Genomic DNA, 17,340 nt, shown 5'->3' with positions numbered 1-17,340 from the left:
TGGTGTATTTACGCAAGGGGTGATTGCCGATTAATACTTTTAGAAAGTTGAGGAACAAGAAGTATGGTTCATGCAAAGTACTACAAAAGATTAACGACAATGCATATATCATTGATCTTCTAGAGGAAATGATGATATCCTCAATATTCAACCTGATAGACATTTTTGAATATTTTCCACTAGAGGAGTTAGAACTTAACTTGAGGATGATTTATTTTCAAGAAGGAGAGACTGATGTAGGATGTGTCTCACTGAAGACTAGAGATTTTTATTTGATTTTAAAATTCATTTCCCTATTAGGATTATGTTTACTTTCCTTACTAGGATTAGATTGACTTTAATTATTTTCCTTTCCTTACAAGGACTAGGTTTACTTCAATTGCAAGTATTTCTCTTCTATAAATAGGTTATGTTGTGATGTAAAACTCAATCAATTGAATTATAATCAAATCAAAGAATTTTATTTCAAATACTCTGCAGAGTTTTATCTTTCCTAAGCCTGTGGGCTTGTTTTATCTTTTGGTCAGAAGACGCAGATGCTCTTGATTATGGTTACTTAGTCTTCTGCTACGTCAAGAACACCACATAAAGATCTACAACCTGATCTGGAGAGCACCATAGTTGGTGGCGTGGGCACCATATGGCCCAAAACTACAAGAAAACAATAGAAAATAGCAGCATCAACAGAGGAAACGGGGGATGCATTAGGGCTGGCAAAACGGGTCGGCGGGTTGACCCATAATGACCCACCACCCGTTTAGGGTAAATCCAAACACAACCCGTTTAACTAATAGGTTAGCCCTACGAAACCCGGACACGACACGACTATTTCACGGGTTACTTGACACGACCCGCTTAACTCGTTTAAAATAATGGGTCGTCACCCGTGAACTTGACTCGACCTGACCCGTTTAACACGTATAAAGTAATGGATCATGTCGGGTTAAACATGACCCGTTTAGCTTAGAAAGTGATGTGATAATATCATTGGCATTCACAAATCATAATAGTTTTAGGTTTAAAATAATGGATCGTCTTGGGTTGACACAACTCGTTTAACTCGACACGACCGTTTTAGATACTTTTTTTTTAAAATATATATACACATATAAACGTGTCTGGCGGGTCATTCGCGGGTTGACCCGCCAAACACAAAATAAACGGGTCAACTCGTTTATGACCCAAACTCGGTAATTTCGTGTCGTGTTTGTGTTGGGTTTGCGGGTTGTATCAAAATTGCCAGCCCTAGATGCATGGGCACATGAGAACTATACGAAGGTGAGTGAGGCAGGCGAAGACATGTGGGGGTTGTTTGCCAATGGACCAAAAAAAGCCCCATATTATTCATCTAAAATTCAATTCTAACATTTTTACTTTTTACACCATATCAATCACATTTTACTACTGTTCAAATAAAAAAATAACTACAAAACAATATATTTTTTTTTTCTATTACTTTTCTATATCAAACGTTCTTACTTTTTTACACATCATTCAAATATTGTTACAGTTCCAACTGACTTTCTTTTCAAGCTAATGGCAAATAGCCTTGTGAGGTCTAGGTAGAGACGTAGAGGGTGGCGATGGGGAGCGGAGAGGCTGAAAAAGACAGAGGTTGGCAAAGTGGAGGAGTGAGCGGCGCTGCGAATTGAAAAAGGTGGCAAATCAGTGGTGGAGTGGACGATGTTGTGATTTTAGGAGGAAGAAAAGAATCCCTTCAGATAGATCGCCAAAGAGCGATGGAAAAGACCTCATAAGAGGTGAAAAGGTCTAGAGAAAACTCCCAAAGAAAAACACTTGGATGAAGGCTTCACATGGACGTGGAGGAGGAGGAGGGTAGAAACCAGAAACTTAACCCTCCTCCTCGAGCTAGGCGAGGTAGCGCGGAAAGCAAGTCAAAGAAAAGTTTTTGTTTTTTTTCCTTTTTGTAGAGCATGTCTTATTAAATTTAATATATCAATAATAAAAGAAGTTTACAACTTCTTACCTGCTGTCGCCTTATATAAAAGTAGACACGCCTATATGTACGAACTAAAAGCTCTTGTAAATTCACATCCCACGCAGGGAAAAGAACATTAAGGCTAAATTTGGTCGATCACTCCAAAGTCCCAAAATAGCCTATATGCCATGAACAACCCCTCCACTTCATTTCTTTTTGGCTAAATAAGTAAAATAGTCTGGTCCTCTTCCCAAAAAAAAACAAACAGGCAAAAGCACAAAACTAAAAAAAGTACTCTCTCTCTCCTCGCTCTCTCTCTCTCTCTCGCTCGTTTTATCCGTATCTCGCCCAATTTGGCGTATAGGTTTTTAGTTTTCACTCCCTCGCTCTGCAAATCGGACGCATCAAAGCAAAAGAAACTCTAACAAGTGCCCTTCTCTGAAATTTTCCAAACCTTAGGGTTTCGGAACCTTCCAATCGCTTCCAAAAGGCCACTACGATTTCCACTCGAAATTCAAATTCTAGGGTTTTTCAGATTCCCATTCATTACAGTTCAGATTAAGCTCATTTGGATAAGGTACTCGTAAAATCTCAGCATCCGATTGGTCGATCCGGTTGAAATGGACGCGCGAGATTTATCTTCGTCATCGTCATCGACGGCTGCCGCTAATGCGAATCGCGACGGGTCCTCGGGCACCGACGACGACGCCGTCTTGTCAGCCGCAGCCGCGCTCGCCAAGGACGCCGCCTTGCAATTCCAATCGAGCAAGTTCGCCGAGTGCGTCGAGGTCCTGAACCAGCTCTTCCTCAAGAAGGAACACGATCCCAAAGTAAGCCTTTCCACACTCTCGCATACATGTTTCAGTTCACTTCTTTGATATTCTTTTAGTTCGTTTTACTTTGCGTTACCCTTGCGGTGTAGATATCGATCGGATTTGCCTGTTGCTTTTCTTTCTGGCAATTGTAAAAGTTCTTTGTTAGGTTTAGGTGAGAAATCATTTGATTTTGGCTGTGAAGTTTGAGCTTGTGGCTTTTGGAAATGGAGATTTAGGCGTGCAGCTTGAATGAGTGAAAATGGAAAAGTGCTGTGATTGAAGGTTTGGTAGTTAGTACTGTAAATTTGATAACTGACGAGAGTTTGAGGTTGGGAAGGGTGAATGCTGGGTTGAGGTAGCTAGAAAAGTTCTGGTTGAAGACAACCTTTTGTATCTTTTGTATTGGTAATGTATTTGCGGTAGGATTTCACTAATTATTTGGAGAGGATTACTCTTCTGGTGGAGGTGAGTTGGAGGCAGAAATCGAGGGCCTTGTGGTTAATAGAGGGTGAAAGCACTGATGAAAAAGATAATCATGTGTGACACACAAGGATTTATATGGTTTGGCATTTTCCTATCTGTGCAAAGGAGAGGCACAATTTTCAAGAAAAGATCGGGGGTTATAGAAACACTTTCAACCTCTTAACTTTCTATGTGGACAACTGTCTTGGCAATCGGAAACACCCTCTAAACCCTGATCACATTCATATAGTTTTTGTATGCAATTTATTGACAAACTGACCCAAGTGAAACTGTTTGTGTTCCTTACATAATTGAGAGGGGTACAATGCAAGGATGGGCCCATTGAGTTCATGACATTTGCCACTTCAATTACAACAGTTTTTAGATAGCCTGCCTAAGAGCTTCCACTATGCTATTGCATCATCTATTTCAAATATTAAGCTGGATCCTTTTTTCCCGAGGAACAGTGGTTTTTCCTTCAAAGCAAAAGCCTCCAACACACTTATTGCCTTGTTTTTTGTTGTATTCTACAGCAGAAACGGTAGGTAGAGTAAGTCTGTGGAATGAACAAGACCTTTGTTATAAAGTGCTTTTTTCTTGGTATGTTTTGGAAGATCAGCTGTACCATATTTATCAAGAATTTCATACGAATTTCTGAAGTTTTCAGATGATTCTTGATTTATATTGGGACAAATTTGGATGCCAGCCTTTGATTGAATGTTCTATTTTTATAAAATTTAGTTGTATGTGATATCCTGGTTTGACCTGTTTATAAGCATTGCTGTTCATTTGTGGACATTTATGTAATTATTATTATGAACATTTTGAATCCAATGTCTTATGGGAATATCATTTTCTTTCTCTGCTGTAGCATTTTTGGTTTCAAATTTTATTAATATGTATATTTTAGGTTCTTCACAATATTGCAATTGCCGAATACTTTCGAGATGGTTGTTCGGATCCAAAGAAGTTGCTTGAAGTACTTAATAGTGTTAAGGTATGTGATCCTTTTACTTTTTCTCCCTTTGACCTATATAGATATTAGTTTTATGCTAGTAGATGGCCATAATAGTATCTGCTTGAACGCGGGCACAAGCATTAGGCACATTATTCCACATCTTACCAATTAGATCCTTGGTAGAAAAGGAATATATTTTACAGTGAAGGTAACCTTTGTTTCTCTCTAGATTTTCCATATTTTTTTTATATAATTAATTGACACATATCATTAAAAGCGTAAGACGCCCCTAGGTATATAGGAAGTATACAAAGGAAGCACCTAGCTAGTAAGAGTAAAAAGAACTAGGAAATCACTATAATTTTTTTTTTTTTTTTTTTTTTTTGATAAGTAAAACTAGGAAATCACTATAATTAATCATCATAGGAGAAACAAAAGCAGATGTCCAAAGGTACAAAGTTTTAAAGAATAAGGACTTAATCTCCTTCAATATCCTGCCCCAGTCCTCAAAACTTCTGTTATTCTTTTCCCTCCATAAGCACCATACAAGGCATGTTGGCACCATTTTCCATACAACATTACTCCACAGACCGTCAATAGTCCACCTACAAGCGTACAGGTCGACTACACGTCTAGGAATAACCCAAGATAGTCCGAAACGATTAAAGAAGGTAGTCCAAATGCCATAAGCCTTTTGAGTATATTAGATTTGTTAGATGCTATCTTCCTTGTTTGGTTGATGGCAATATTGAGAGAGGGTTATGGAGGTTAGCAATAATTTCATGGGCCTGCAAGAAGGATTGCTCACCAGCGTTGGATTTTACAGTTTCATTATGCCTATTGAGTATAATCAATGGAAGAAGTTAGAACTTTTGATTAGAGTGCTTAAGATGATTGACACATCATTCTCCTATAAAGATCATAAAAATAAATTCACAAGGCAAATTCCCTTATGCCCAAAATATGTATACTGTCTTGGTTCTTTATAAAATTTATATCAGGTTTAATTTGCGAGCTTTACTGCATATAAAGCCTTCTGATTTTTGCCTTCATAAATTAATATTGAATATACTTTCTTACTCTTTATTTGCAACTTCTAAAAAGGTGCTTACTCTTTTATGTCTGCTTGGTTCTTTTTGCACTATATTTGATATATAATGTCTTTGATGCTAGTCTTCATGTTAATATATACTATTTTCTTCTCTTCTGATGATAGTCGTCTCATTTTCATCTTTTCCTCCACTTTATTTGTTGGTCATGAAAGTTCTGTTCTTGTGCTCAGGAAATGTATTTAATTTTAATAATTTTACTGTTCCAATTCCCATATGCAGAGACGGAACTAATGGGGGGCTGGCATAGGCCTAGGCCCCCCCCATTTGAATGAACCTTTTTTCACATGGGGTAATTTATACCCATATGGCCCCATACAATTTACATTTTGGCCATACGGCCCCTATCTACAACAGAGAAGGCTAATTCCGCAAACTATATAATCCCTAAAAGTGTAAGGTTGCAGGCTGCAAGCAAGTAAAATTTAAGCATGTAGAACTAGAATTGACTTTCTTTATTTTGTTTTGTTTTGCCATGTCTCTTAACTCTTATCTAGTTATCTTCCTTTTTGTTAATTTTGTTAATATGTATATATATGCAATAGAATAGATGTAAAACCATTTATTGCAGGTTACACTTTTTGAGATTAGTTTTCTAAGCTTAATTCTAAATCTAAGCGGTCTTGTAATTCAAAGATTATGATTATTGAATAGTAATACTGTTATAAATATATTGCTATGTTTGTAAATTAATTTCATTAGTAGTTAATTTTTGTGAATTACTTTTCTGTAATGAAATGTGTTTATAAGAAATTATAGTTATTTGATTGCAGACTATAATACTTTCTAATTGTTATTTGATAACTATAGTTTAGAGTAGTTTTTAGTTCATAAGAAACAACCAAAATTAAAAAATGAAACCCCAAAGAAACAAGAAACATTTTTTTTTTTTTTTTTTAAAAAAAAGGAAAAAATAGTAAGCAACCAATTGGGTGATTTGACATCTAAAAGCTATTATATATTCATGAAATGTTTAATGTTAATATATTTTTCATTCATTCTTTAGCCTTCTGATTTTAATAAATTTTTCATTCATGCTTTTGCCCCCTCCCATAAAGAACTTCTGGTTCCGTCCTGCCCATATAGGAATTTGCATTTTAATGAATTTCGATTACTTATCCAAAAATTTTTTTTCCATATACGAAAGGCAAAACTAGGGGAAAGCTAAACTTACCTTTTATGGATCAGACATAGAAATTTGAAAAGTTACTGGATTTAGCATGGTGATAGTGTGGTTGCAAGTTTCAACATTTTACATTGTCACCTTAACGATGCCATGCAAATGGGTTGTCTATTGCAAACCATGATTAGGTTTAGTAAGAGCACAAAATTATATATTATGTTATTCATTTGGAAACCATCATTTGAGATGGTTGGTGTGGAAATTGTGGTATGTAATGTATTACTTCAACCCGCATTTTTAATTATGGTATATATCTATTTGGAAGGACAATAATTCACAAATCTTAAATAATGACCTAAAATGACCCTAGCTAGAGCGGAATGGCCCAAAGATATTCTGTTGCTGGCGGTAGTTTAGACTCAGAAAGTTACTGAGTTTTTATCTCTGATGTTTATTTTGTCGTCTCATATCGTGGCTTGTACAAAATTAAATAACAAGAGGAAATGCCATTCTGCACTGAAAAATGGCTGCTATTGGTATAAGTTTTGTTGCATCATATCATTGTAATTTTTATGGTTCTGTCACCTAATATTCCGGTCTTGATTAGACTTCTAATTGATGATTTTATGTTTGTTTTATTGGTAGTCATTCATTGTTTCTTTTTAACAGAAGAGAAGTGAGGAGCTTGCTAGTGCCTCAGGAGAACAGGTGGAGGCTGTTAGCAATCTCGGGAATAAAGTTATTTCGGGGTTTAAAGGCAATAGTACAATGGCACATCAACTTTCTACTGCAAATAGTTCCAATATTGTTTACACAGATGAATTTGACACTTCTGTGGCAATCCTAAATGTTGTATGTTTTCTTTATGTCTTTAAGTAAATTTATTGTAGATTGCTGAAGGGTAATTTGTTTCTTTTATTCCTTGTTTGAATTGATGTGCTTGTCTTAAAATTTCTCTTACCAGGCAGTTATCTGGTTCCATCTTCATGAATATTCCAAGGCATTATCGGTTTTGGAACCTTTGTATCAAAATATCGAACCGATAGATGAGGTACGATGGTTGTTACCTCTGGTTTTTCTTTGGCTGTTGTAGTCCTTTTGTTAAATGTTTTTCTTTTTATTTATCTGCAGACAACAGCTCTTCATATTTGCCTCTTGTTGCTAGATGTTGGGCTTACTTGCAGTGATGCTTCAAAGTCTGCTGTAAGTTCTTACTAGTTCGTTCAAAATTTTGTAATGTTCACAAATTTTTACCATTGTTGCTTTAAGTTAATATAATATCATTAGAGAAAGAGTAACTGCTGAAGTCAAGTCTTGTATCATTGTATGTGATCTATAACTCAATCCTTCTTATGGCCATAAAGGAAAGATATGGGGTGGGTTGGGTAATGTTGAACATGTGAAGCAAATTACTTTAACCTTTTGGTGGGAGCTTGTGTTCTTTTCCTTGGGATCAGGGAGTATCAGAGACCCTGGTGAGATGACATTTAGTCTAAGGATATAAAATGTTGTAGGTTTCTTTTTTTTAATAGATGATCCAATTTCTTGTTACAAGTTTCTATTTTCATTATCTTTTGTTGGTTGAGTACCAATTTGATGAGGGGGAAGATCCTTTAAGTTTGTGTATATGTGGCCTAGGCCAATGGTTTTGTGGACAAGGCGAGGCAATTGTGGTCATCTTATCTGTTTCAAGCCCCCAATGGAAAAACTCCGTACATTTGTCACCCTCTTTTAACCATAGAACCCTAAACTTTTCCCTAATACTTATCTCCTCCATTAAGTAGCTTTCTCCAATTCCCCAATGACAGAGGTCTTCCTCAGTTTCTCTTCATCATCCAAGACTCTTCCTCTAAACCATGAAGAACCTACAGCTCCTCCAAAAGATAGAGGGAAATTGAGGAAGACCTTTGTCATTGGGGAATTGGAGAAAGCTACTTTAATGGAAGAGATAAGTCAAAAGTTTAGGGTTCTATGGTTAAAAGAGGGTGAAAAATGTACAGCGTTTTTCCATTGGGTGGCCAATTCGAATAGGAGGAACAATTCCATTGAGTCATCGTCAGTCAATGGCTCAATATCTCTAATCAACCGGCAATCAGAGATCACGTTGTGCAATTCTATGACAGCCTTTTCTCATAACAGTTTAGTTGGTGCCCCAAGCTAGACGAACTTTATTTTGATTCCATTGATGTGGACGGGGCTTCCTGGTTAGAGAGAACATTAGAGGAGAGTGAGGTCTTTGATGTGGTGAAAGGTAGGAACAGTGAGAAGGCGCTAGGCTGTGATGGTTTTTCTATGGCGTTCTTCCAACTATGTTGGGAGGTGATCAAGGCAGATATTATGGGGGTGTTATGCGATTTTAATGCTGGTAGCAAGTTTGAGAAAGTCTCAATGCCGCCTTCATTGTCCTTGATCTTTAGAAAACCGGGGTCATTGATCTTAAGGACTTTCGCCCTTGCCAATAGGCTGAAAGGGTCGTTAGGAAGATCATTTCGAAGCCCCACAATGCTGTTGTTAGAGGTAGGCAAATCCTTGATTATGTGCTTATTGCTAACGAATGTATGGATAGTAGGATTAGATCCGGTGAGTTAGGGGTGCTCTGTAAGCTGGATATTGAGAAAGCCTACGATTTTGTCAATTGAGATTTCTTACTTGTTGAGGTGTGGTTTTGGGGAGAAATAACGTTCTTGGATAACACATTGTACTTATTCGGTGCGCTTTTCCATTTTGGTGAATGGCACTCCGTCTAGTTTTTTCAATAGCTCCCATGGTTTGAAACAAGGAGATGCTTTGTTACCTTTTACTCTTTGTTATTGTTATGGAGGCCTTAAGTAGAATGATTTTTGCAACTGTTGATGGGGTTTTCTCTCTGGCTTCTCAGTTGGGTTTGGGGTGGCGAACATCTCACACCTCTTATTTGCGGATGACACTTTGGTTTGCTATGGGGCCAATTCTGACAACCTTCGCAATTTGCGTGCTTTATTTTTGTACTTCGAAGCTATCTCTAGATTGAAGATTAATTTGGCTAAATCGAAATTGGTTTCTGTGGGTAATGTTGAGAATGTGGATGGTTTGGCTTGCATTTTGGGTTGTGGGGTTTCTTCTTGGCCTATGAAGTATCTTGGGTCTCCCGTTGGGGGCCTCCTATAAGGCCCAGTCCATTTGGGAAAGTGTTATGAAAACATAGAGCGGCATCTTGCTAGTCAAAAAAAAGATGTACTTGTCTAAAGGTGGCAGGATTACCCTTATCATGAGCACTCTTTCCAATTTGCCTGGGAATTTCATGCCCCTCTTCCCTCTCCCTGTGGGTGTTGCAAACTATATAGAGAAGCTTCAACAAGATTTCTTATTGTGGGGTAGGTGAAGAGTTTAAATTTCAGTTGGTAAGTTAGTTCAAGGTTTGCTCTCCGATCTCTGAGGGAGGATTAAGGGTTCAGAACTTGTAGATGTTCAACGTGCTTTCCTAGGAAAATGGTTATGGCGCTATTTACATAAGAGAGAGGTTTGTTGGAGAGTTGTGTTAGATGCTAAATTTGGCCCCATAGATCCAATGATGATTTTTAAAAATGGGAGGATGAGAGAAGGACCAGAGGAGGAAATGAAGCATTTTCCTTTTCTTAGTTCCTTTCTCCTCACTTTGTGCTACTTTTGCTGTGTGATTTTTGAGATCATTGTTTGTCCTACATCAAATTAGTATCAAAGCCTAACTGATTGTTTCCCATAGCAATCTCGCGATCCACGCTGTGCTACCCCAACGGAGCCAATGCCATGTCCATCACCATCTCAACACAGCTGCTGTCTGCCATCCCACGCTTCTCTACTATTGACCAAATCAAACCCTAAAAGCCCATCGGCTTTCAAACACCCAAGCCTGTCACTGTTCTAAAAAAAAACCAAAATCTGAAATCCCCAAAGATGCTATCGCTTCACCGCAATCCAGCAACCCACTTCGATGGACAGAGTCAATCTAGGCACCACCACCAAATACCCAAGCTGACCAACCAAACACCACCCCAAACACCCACACCCAACTAACAACCACTGTAGTTTTTTTTTATTTTTTTTTAAATGCTACATGTGAAATCGATAGGCAGCCTTCTTGGAGGGGGGGGTTGTTTCTTATTGGAACACATGAAACAGTTTGCTACATTTCCATTGTTTCTAGGCATCTTAAAATAGAAAGAACATAATATACCTATATTGGTTTTTTGGTTTTATTTAATGCTGCCTGATATTAGTTATGTGATATATGCGTTTAATTCTTATGATACGTAAGATACCTCTATACATAGACAAATTTCTTATCTTTCTGTGGTAATTTCAAGTTTCCATGTGGAACCTGCATTTAGACGTAACCTCATCTCCTTGATTCATTAGCGTTCTTAATAACATCAAGTTAACTGCATTGAGTTTGGATCAGCCAATAGCTCCCAAGGGGAACATTGTAAAAGATGTTGACAGTTTTTGCCTTCTGAAAGCCTTTAATCTGATCAACATTGATGTGTCAAATCACAGAAATCTTATATTTTGTGTGAATTTTTGTTTTTTATTTTTTATTTTTTATTTTATTTTTGAATTAGTGGAAGCTTTTCACTATGTCAATTTTTTTTTTTTTTTTTTTGGGAGGGACCTAATCTGTCACTTTTAGCTGTTATTGTTGGCCTATTAGTATAGTGCAATTTGGGCCACGGGGTCCTTGATTGGTTTTTCAAGTCCCAAAATTGATTTTACTGGTAATTATTGCACTGGATCTGTTTGTTGGACAAGTATGCTCTCCATTTCATTTGAAATGGATAGTATCTATTTCATAGTTTGAATTTAAAGTTGGTGCATCTAATGGTGTATATGATGCTACATCATTTAAAATTTTTAAAGGGCGTGCCAACATTGACTCCTTGTACTCCGTTAGATGTATCAACTTTAAACATGAAATAGATACTATTTATTTAATTTGAAATGGAGAGTATTCTTGTCTCGGTCTTGAATAGGTTTTTCAATTTTGAAAATTACTTTAGTTGTAATTATTGTAATTTGTGTTTTTAATAATGGATTGTAAAATTTTGAGATATGTGATAGCAAAATAATGGAGCAGTAAGAATAGTTGGTTGGAGGTATAAGAAGAGAGAATGGAAAAAAGGAAAGAAGGAAGAGGGACAAATTTGTAGAAATGCATCACCCCGCTTGTAAAATTCTATAAACACATCACCGCATTACCCCGCTTGTAAAATTGTAAAAACACATCACCCTTCTTTCTCTGTTGTTTCCCTTCCATAATCCTCTCATAGTTGAGGGGATGAAAAAGTTTGGGCCCTAGGTGGAGATTCCTCATCCCTACCTCTTTCCCTCCTTCCCACTATCTCTACCTCTTTCCTTCCATTTTTCCTTGAATCAAACAATGAAAAGATACTGTCCACTCTCCGGTTTGGTTCCCTTTCGTCCCTTCTCCCCCACTCCTCTTTTCTTTTGTAATAAACGGATGTTATATTTTGAGGGACTAGTAATGTAGAAGGCCCATCTGAATGATTCAGTATTGCAAGTGAAAACACACCAAACTTTGGTGTAGATGTCTCAGCTACTGTTGTATTTACCTGTTCCATGGTTGAGACAAGAACAGTTGGTTTTAATTATGTAGAATGTTGACTTTGTCAAATGGGGAAAGTGGAATTTCATCCAGTCAAATTTTCCATGTGCCAATGAACTCAAGCTCGAGTGGCACATTGTCCATGCATAAGAATCGGCTTGAGGGTGAACTTGTGGGTTCGAGGCTTACACCACCAACACACCCCAAAAAAAAAAACAACAGATTTTCCGTTTTTGGCTGAGTAGGGTTTTTTCTTTTTTCTTTCTTGGTATAAGCTCAGTATTTGTCCTTTATAAACATTTTCTAATGAGATCAAAGCATCCCATGTGCCTTGTTTATTCAAAATATGAAATCAATTCAAGCTTTTTCTTTACAGGATATGGAGAAATAGAATTATAAGCAACTTAGAATCTCCAAACAGCCTAAACTTTGATGTCCACAAGTACAAGATATGTGGTCTCCTTGTAAGAGTTGTGCTTTGAAGCTTGGCATGTGTCAACACAAGTTTGGCATCAATGAAAGATCTGGTGTATGACTGTTGGATTGGCAATGAGTGTTGTTCTGCTGAGTTTCTGAACCTGACTATCTGCTATAACTGGGTCGAATGGAAATGTGCGTCTGTAGAAACTTTTGGACCCCAATTTAACGAGTAATGCTAGAAGGAAGACTTTTGTCCCCCTCTTGTTCCTCCAAAGGTGATGGGACTTTTAAAATTACCATTGAATTTTTAAAAGCCACATTACCTTTGGAGGTACAAGAGAGGGACACAAATCTTCTTTCTAGGATTACTCCAATTTAAATGAAACTGTTGGCTTTTACTAGATGTTATGCTAGTGCATTTTAGGCAGTTCAAGCCATCTGTTGGATCTGGAATTATGCTGTTTATAGGGACATGATAACCCAGTTTGGACAATGTTGATCCAATGTCAATTCTTTTTTGTTTTTGTTTTTATTTTTAAATTTGCTAATAGCCTCAGTTCAAAATGTCTTCATTACTTGAATGTAAAAATTATGCTTACCATTTTAATTTTCGTGTGTACATCCTATTGTTGTTGTTCCAAAATGGTAACAAATATGATTATTCTTGTTCAGGATGTATTGATACGGGTGGAAAGAGCTTTTGGTGTTAGTTGTATGAGCCAAGGTGACAGTGGAAACATGGCACTGCAACAATCTGCAAGCCTAGTCACAAAATCTTCCTCTTTTCCTCCTAGCAGTTCATCAGCTACAGATGCTTCTAATTCAGATTTAGCTGCTAGTGTGAATGCCTCAGAAAATCCGTTATCGAGAACTTTATCGGAGGAGACACTTGAATATGAAACTATGTTGTCAACACTTGATATTGGTGGACAGAATTCAGCAAGGCCGTCCGGTCTTTCATCTTCAAATGATCTGTCAAGGGCCCCAGTTGATAGGCCTTTTACCACTGTTGATTTGAAGTTCAAGTTGCAGCTTTATAAAGTTCGGTTTCTGCTTCTCACTAGGAACCTCAAGCAAGCAAAAAGAGAAGTCAAGCATGTTATGAACGTAGCACGTGGGAAAGATTCATCCATGGCTCTCCTCCTGAAGTCTCATATTGAATATGCACGTGGAAATTTCCGTAAAGCCATCAAGCTGTTGGTGGCATCAAGTAATCGGACAGACATGGCAATTTCAAGCATTTTCAACAACAATCTTGGGTGCATTTATTATCAGCTTGGGAAGTACCATACATCGTCGATATTTTTTTCGAAGGCATTAACAAATACTTCATCTCTTCGGAAGGACAAGCCACTAAAGCTGTCATCTTTCTCGCAGGATAATTCTTTTCTTATAATATATAACTGTGGTGTACAGCACTTGGCCTGTGGGAAACCAATACTTGCCGCCCGCTGTTTCCAGAAGGCCAGTTTGGTGTTCTACAACCGGCCTCTCTTATGGCTCCGACTTGCTGAATGCTGTCTGATGGCTTTAGAGAAGGGACTAATAAAAACAAGTTTGGCTCCATCAGAAAGATCAGAAGTCAGAGTTCATGTTGTTGGGCAGGGAAAATGGAGACAACTTGTTATGGAAGATGGCGTATCAAGAAACAGACATGTAGATTCTGTTGAAAGGGATGATTGTTCGTTGAGCAGTGATGGGCAACCAAAGCTCTCAATGTCGCTTGCCCGGCAGTGTCTACATAATGCTCTGCACTTACTGAACTGCTCTGAATCAAATCATTCGAACTCTGATTTGCCCTCTAATTCCTCCTTGGAGGAAAATGAACCAAGTGAAGCAGCTTCTTCCAAGAACTCAAACCACAAGAGCTTACACAATATTGATTCGAAGGCGTTTACGGTAACAGTAGCCTTAAGTCAGGTTAGTTCAAATGGAGATGCAAGAGAACCAAAGGGAGGAACAAGTCAGGAGCTCATACAAAACTCTCTTTCTTCTTATGAAGATATTCGTAGAAGAGAAAATCACTTGCTAAAGCAAGCCATTCTTGCTAACCTGGCATATGTAGAGTTGGAGCTGGAAAATCCCATGAAGTCCCTTTCAATCACCACGTCTCTCTTGGAACTTCCAGAAGGTTCTAGAATTTACAGCTTTCTTGGTCATGTGTATGCAGCGGAGGCTCTCTGCCTGTTAAATAGGCCAAAGGAAGCTGCGGAGCATTTGTCCAATTATTTGTCTGGGGGAAATACTGTTGAATTGCCATTCAGCCAAGACGACTATGAGCAATGGCGATTGGAGAGGAGCATCGATTGTGAAGAGTTTAACGGAGGATCAGTGACTGCCAATATTCCTCCAATCGAGGGCTCGCAAGGTGTTGTTTTCCTCAAGCCAGAAGAGGCGCGTGCAGCACTTTATGCAAATTTTGCTGCCGTGTCTGCCATGGAAGGTGAGCTTGAGCAGGCACACCAATTTGCAATGCAAGCACTAACCATATTACCCAACAGTCCGGAAGCAACTCTGACTTCAATTTATGTGGATCTCATGCTCAGCAAGTCAAGAGAAGCTCTCACCAAGTTAAAGCAGTGTAGTCGTGTCCGGTTCCTCCCAAGTGGCGTAACATTCAATAAATCTTCATGATTATTGCATTGGTTGTTCTTGAGTCGTTATGTCCAGCGCCCCCCTCTCAACATTAGTTAGTGGGTAGATCAGCAATCCTTTAACAGGATTTGTAACATATATATAGTTCAATTCAGAGAATAAGTTTTTTCTGTTCTTTTTTTTTTTTTCCTTATAATTTTTCACTTCTAGGGTTCATTACTGGGTGGTGGCTGTGTTTTGGTTAGTGCGGATGCCCACCTTTCAGATTTGAGATTTAGTTTGATTCCGACCATTGTGTTTTAGTGGCTAATCCAGCTGGTATTCAAGAATAGAGAGATCATGTGCTCCTTGAGAAAAGAACTGAAATTTTTTAATCCTGAATTTGAATTCCAAGCCTTTTCCATTTGATATCCAGATGACCATTTGCAGTCTCACATAGCTTGTTTTACTGTTTCATCTTCCTTTCATTACGTGTGGATGCCTTCTGAAGAAAGAAATAAAAGAATTATCCAAGCACAATTTTTAACTAATGAGAAAGTGATCAATTTAACGAGTCTATGGTGGCCTTTGGCCACAAATATCGTAGGAGTGATGAAGGACGGGAGCGACGTGAAGAGAAAATAGAGGGAATGTGATAAAAACATAAGAGTGAGTCAAGGGGGATGTGAGATTTGGGGGAAGTTAGGGTTTCAGTAGAGGATGATCAATTAGCTGTAAGTTTAACACGTGGCGCACATCGAAAGATTGCTACAGATTGGGCTTAGTTGGCAGTCTAGTGCGGTTGTTTATATCGTTGGGTTGTTTGTAAAAAGACAATAGTCTTTCTCAATGGGACATTCATTCAGGTCCTTTGTAATAGAATATTAGTTCTTAGATACTTGTAGAATGAGGCTGGCCCAACCTCGAATTGGCCATTCATTTCCATTTCAATACAAACTTTCAATCATCATTCTTAAAAAATAATCGCAGAAATCAGTGAAAAATTAAAATAATAGGTGTGTTACAGGCTGCGAGCTTCGTGCGACGCGATGTTGAGTCACGGCCGTTTGCTGCCTACAACCATAGTGTGACACCGTTCTACCTCTTGGTCTTCGACGAAATCACCTTTCTCTCTCTCTAAAGGTAAGCTTTTCTCTCTTTGGTTTGTGCATAGGCTGTTTGTTAGCAAGCCTCTTTATTCAAACGTTACTAAATGAATAACGACATTTTTGGGGACTAAAACGTCACTATTCATGGATCACAATTTTTTATTTTTATTTTTTTAAGTTTTTAATATATATATATAAAATCTTTTGTCACATTACCTAGGGTTCCAATGAAAAAATGATAAGGTTCAACTAATTTGGGCTGGTCGAAAAGCTTCAATAAGCAGCTAGGTTTTACGGCATTAATATTGTATCTTTTTCTCATCCTTCAAAAATACATCCTTCTTATGTTTCCATCAGCTCTCTCTCATCATTCTCTTAGCTTTTTTTGGCCGAACATTCCCAACAACTTGTTCGATAACCGCTTGTTCCTCGTCAGGTTTAGTTCTTCGAAGTTCACTAGAGAGACGAAGAGGTCAGAAACTGTTATGCCAAATACTTGCCTAAATTAATAGGCGAATACTCAGTACGTTTTAACTCGCAAGTATACAAGATCAAACGATAGTATAGTGAGGCAAATACCTGATCATTCCGACGAGGATTGTTGATTCTTCTTAGAATTGATTTTCTAAATTAAAATATCGAAATTGTCACGAAATTGATATTATGAAAATAGATAAAGATAAATGAAAGCGTTAGGGATTCGACATCCACCACTAATCAGACTAATTAAGATAACAATATGCCAATTCGCCAATCATACTGGTATATTTAATGTTTGCCAACCTAAGGGCATATGTACTTCTTAAGCTATTGATCTCCTTAAACAACGAATTAGACATGAGTGTCTATTCTAATTGTTTTATTTCTCAAAGGATTTAGCATAGGTGTCTACTAAGTTGTTCTTTAAGAAATCATAAATCTATGAAAATCGATAAATATATGAGGCCTAGGGCATGGGCGTCTACTCTCTATTCCTCATGTTGATTACTTCAAGAATCCATGAGAAGATTCTGTTGTCACTTTATTAAGACAAGACTCGATCATCCAAATTGACTTAAATAACTAATCCATATCACATATATATGTTGATCAGGTACATTCATATGAAAAATTCAATTAAATAGAAAATAAACAAGTTAAGTATCCCAAAATATGATTGTAACAAATACGCAAATATTGAAATCTTAAAAAGACATGATTAGGGCTTCAATTTAGCCCATAACTAAGAGTTAGTTACAATAATTGAAATAAAA

At 37.6% G+C, this 17,340-nt stretch overlaps 1 protein-coding gene across 2 annotated transcripts; it reads left to right on the top strand.

Moving 5' to 3' along the window:
- The first annotated feature begins 2,207 nt into the window (after positions 1-2,207).
- On the top strand, positions 2,208-15,413 carry LOC132165670 (uncharacterized). 2 transcript variants are annotated; one of them, XM_059576327.1, is made up of 6 exons: positions 2,208-2,769; positions 4,127-4,213; positions 7,076-7,258; positions 7,371-7,457; positions 7,538-7,609; positions 13,077-15,413. In XM_059576327.1, the coding sequence occupies exons 1-6, from the start codon at positions 2,560-2,562 to the stop codon at positions 15,036-15,038; spliced, it is 2,601 nt and encodes an 866-aa protein (XP_059432310.1). In that variant the 5' UTR covers positions 2,208-2,559; the 3' UTR covers positions 15,039-15,413. The 2 variants fall into 2 exon arrangements, with proteins under 2 accessions (XP_059432310.1, XP_059432311.1); XM_059576328.1 differs by lacking the exon at positions 4,127-4,213.
- The last annotated feature ends 1,927 nt before the right edge of the window (positions 15,414-17,340 follow it).

This window comes from Corylus avellana, chromosome ca11 (genome assembly GCF_901000735.1).
Source record: "Corylus avellana chromosome ca11, CavTom2PMs-1.0".
Taxonomy (NCBI): domain Eukaryota; kingdom Viridiplantae; phylum Streptophyta; class Magnoliopsida; order Fagales; family Betulaceae; genus Corylus; species Corylus avellana.
The sequence above is the reverse complement of the archived record's forward strand: the minus strand, read 5'-3'. Positions and strand labels throughout refer to the sequence as shown.

Bases quoted from the DNA above. Each gene is read 5' to 3' on its own strand.
- LOC132165670 (XM_059576327.1), top strand. From the start codon at position 2,560: ATGGACGCGCGAGATTTATCTTCGTCATCGTCATCGACGGCTGCCGCT. The intron at 7,259-7,370 runs GTATGTTTTCTT...TTCTCTTACCAG, and splicing joins CTGTGGCAATCCTAAATGTT to GCAGTTATCTGGTTCCATCT. The intron at 7,458-7,537 runs GTACGATGGTTG...ATTTATCTGCAG, and splicing joins ATATCGAACCGATAGATGAG to ACAACAGCTCTTCATATTTG.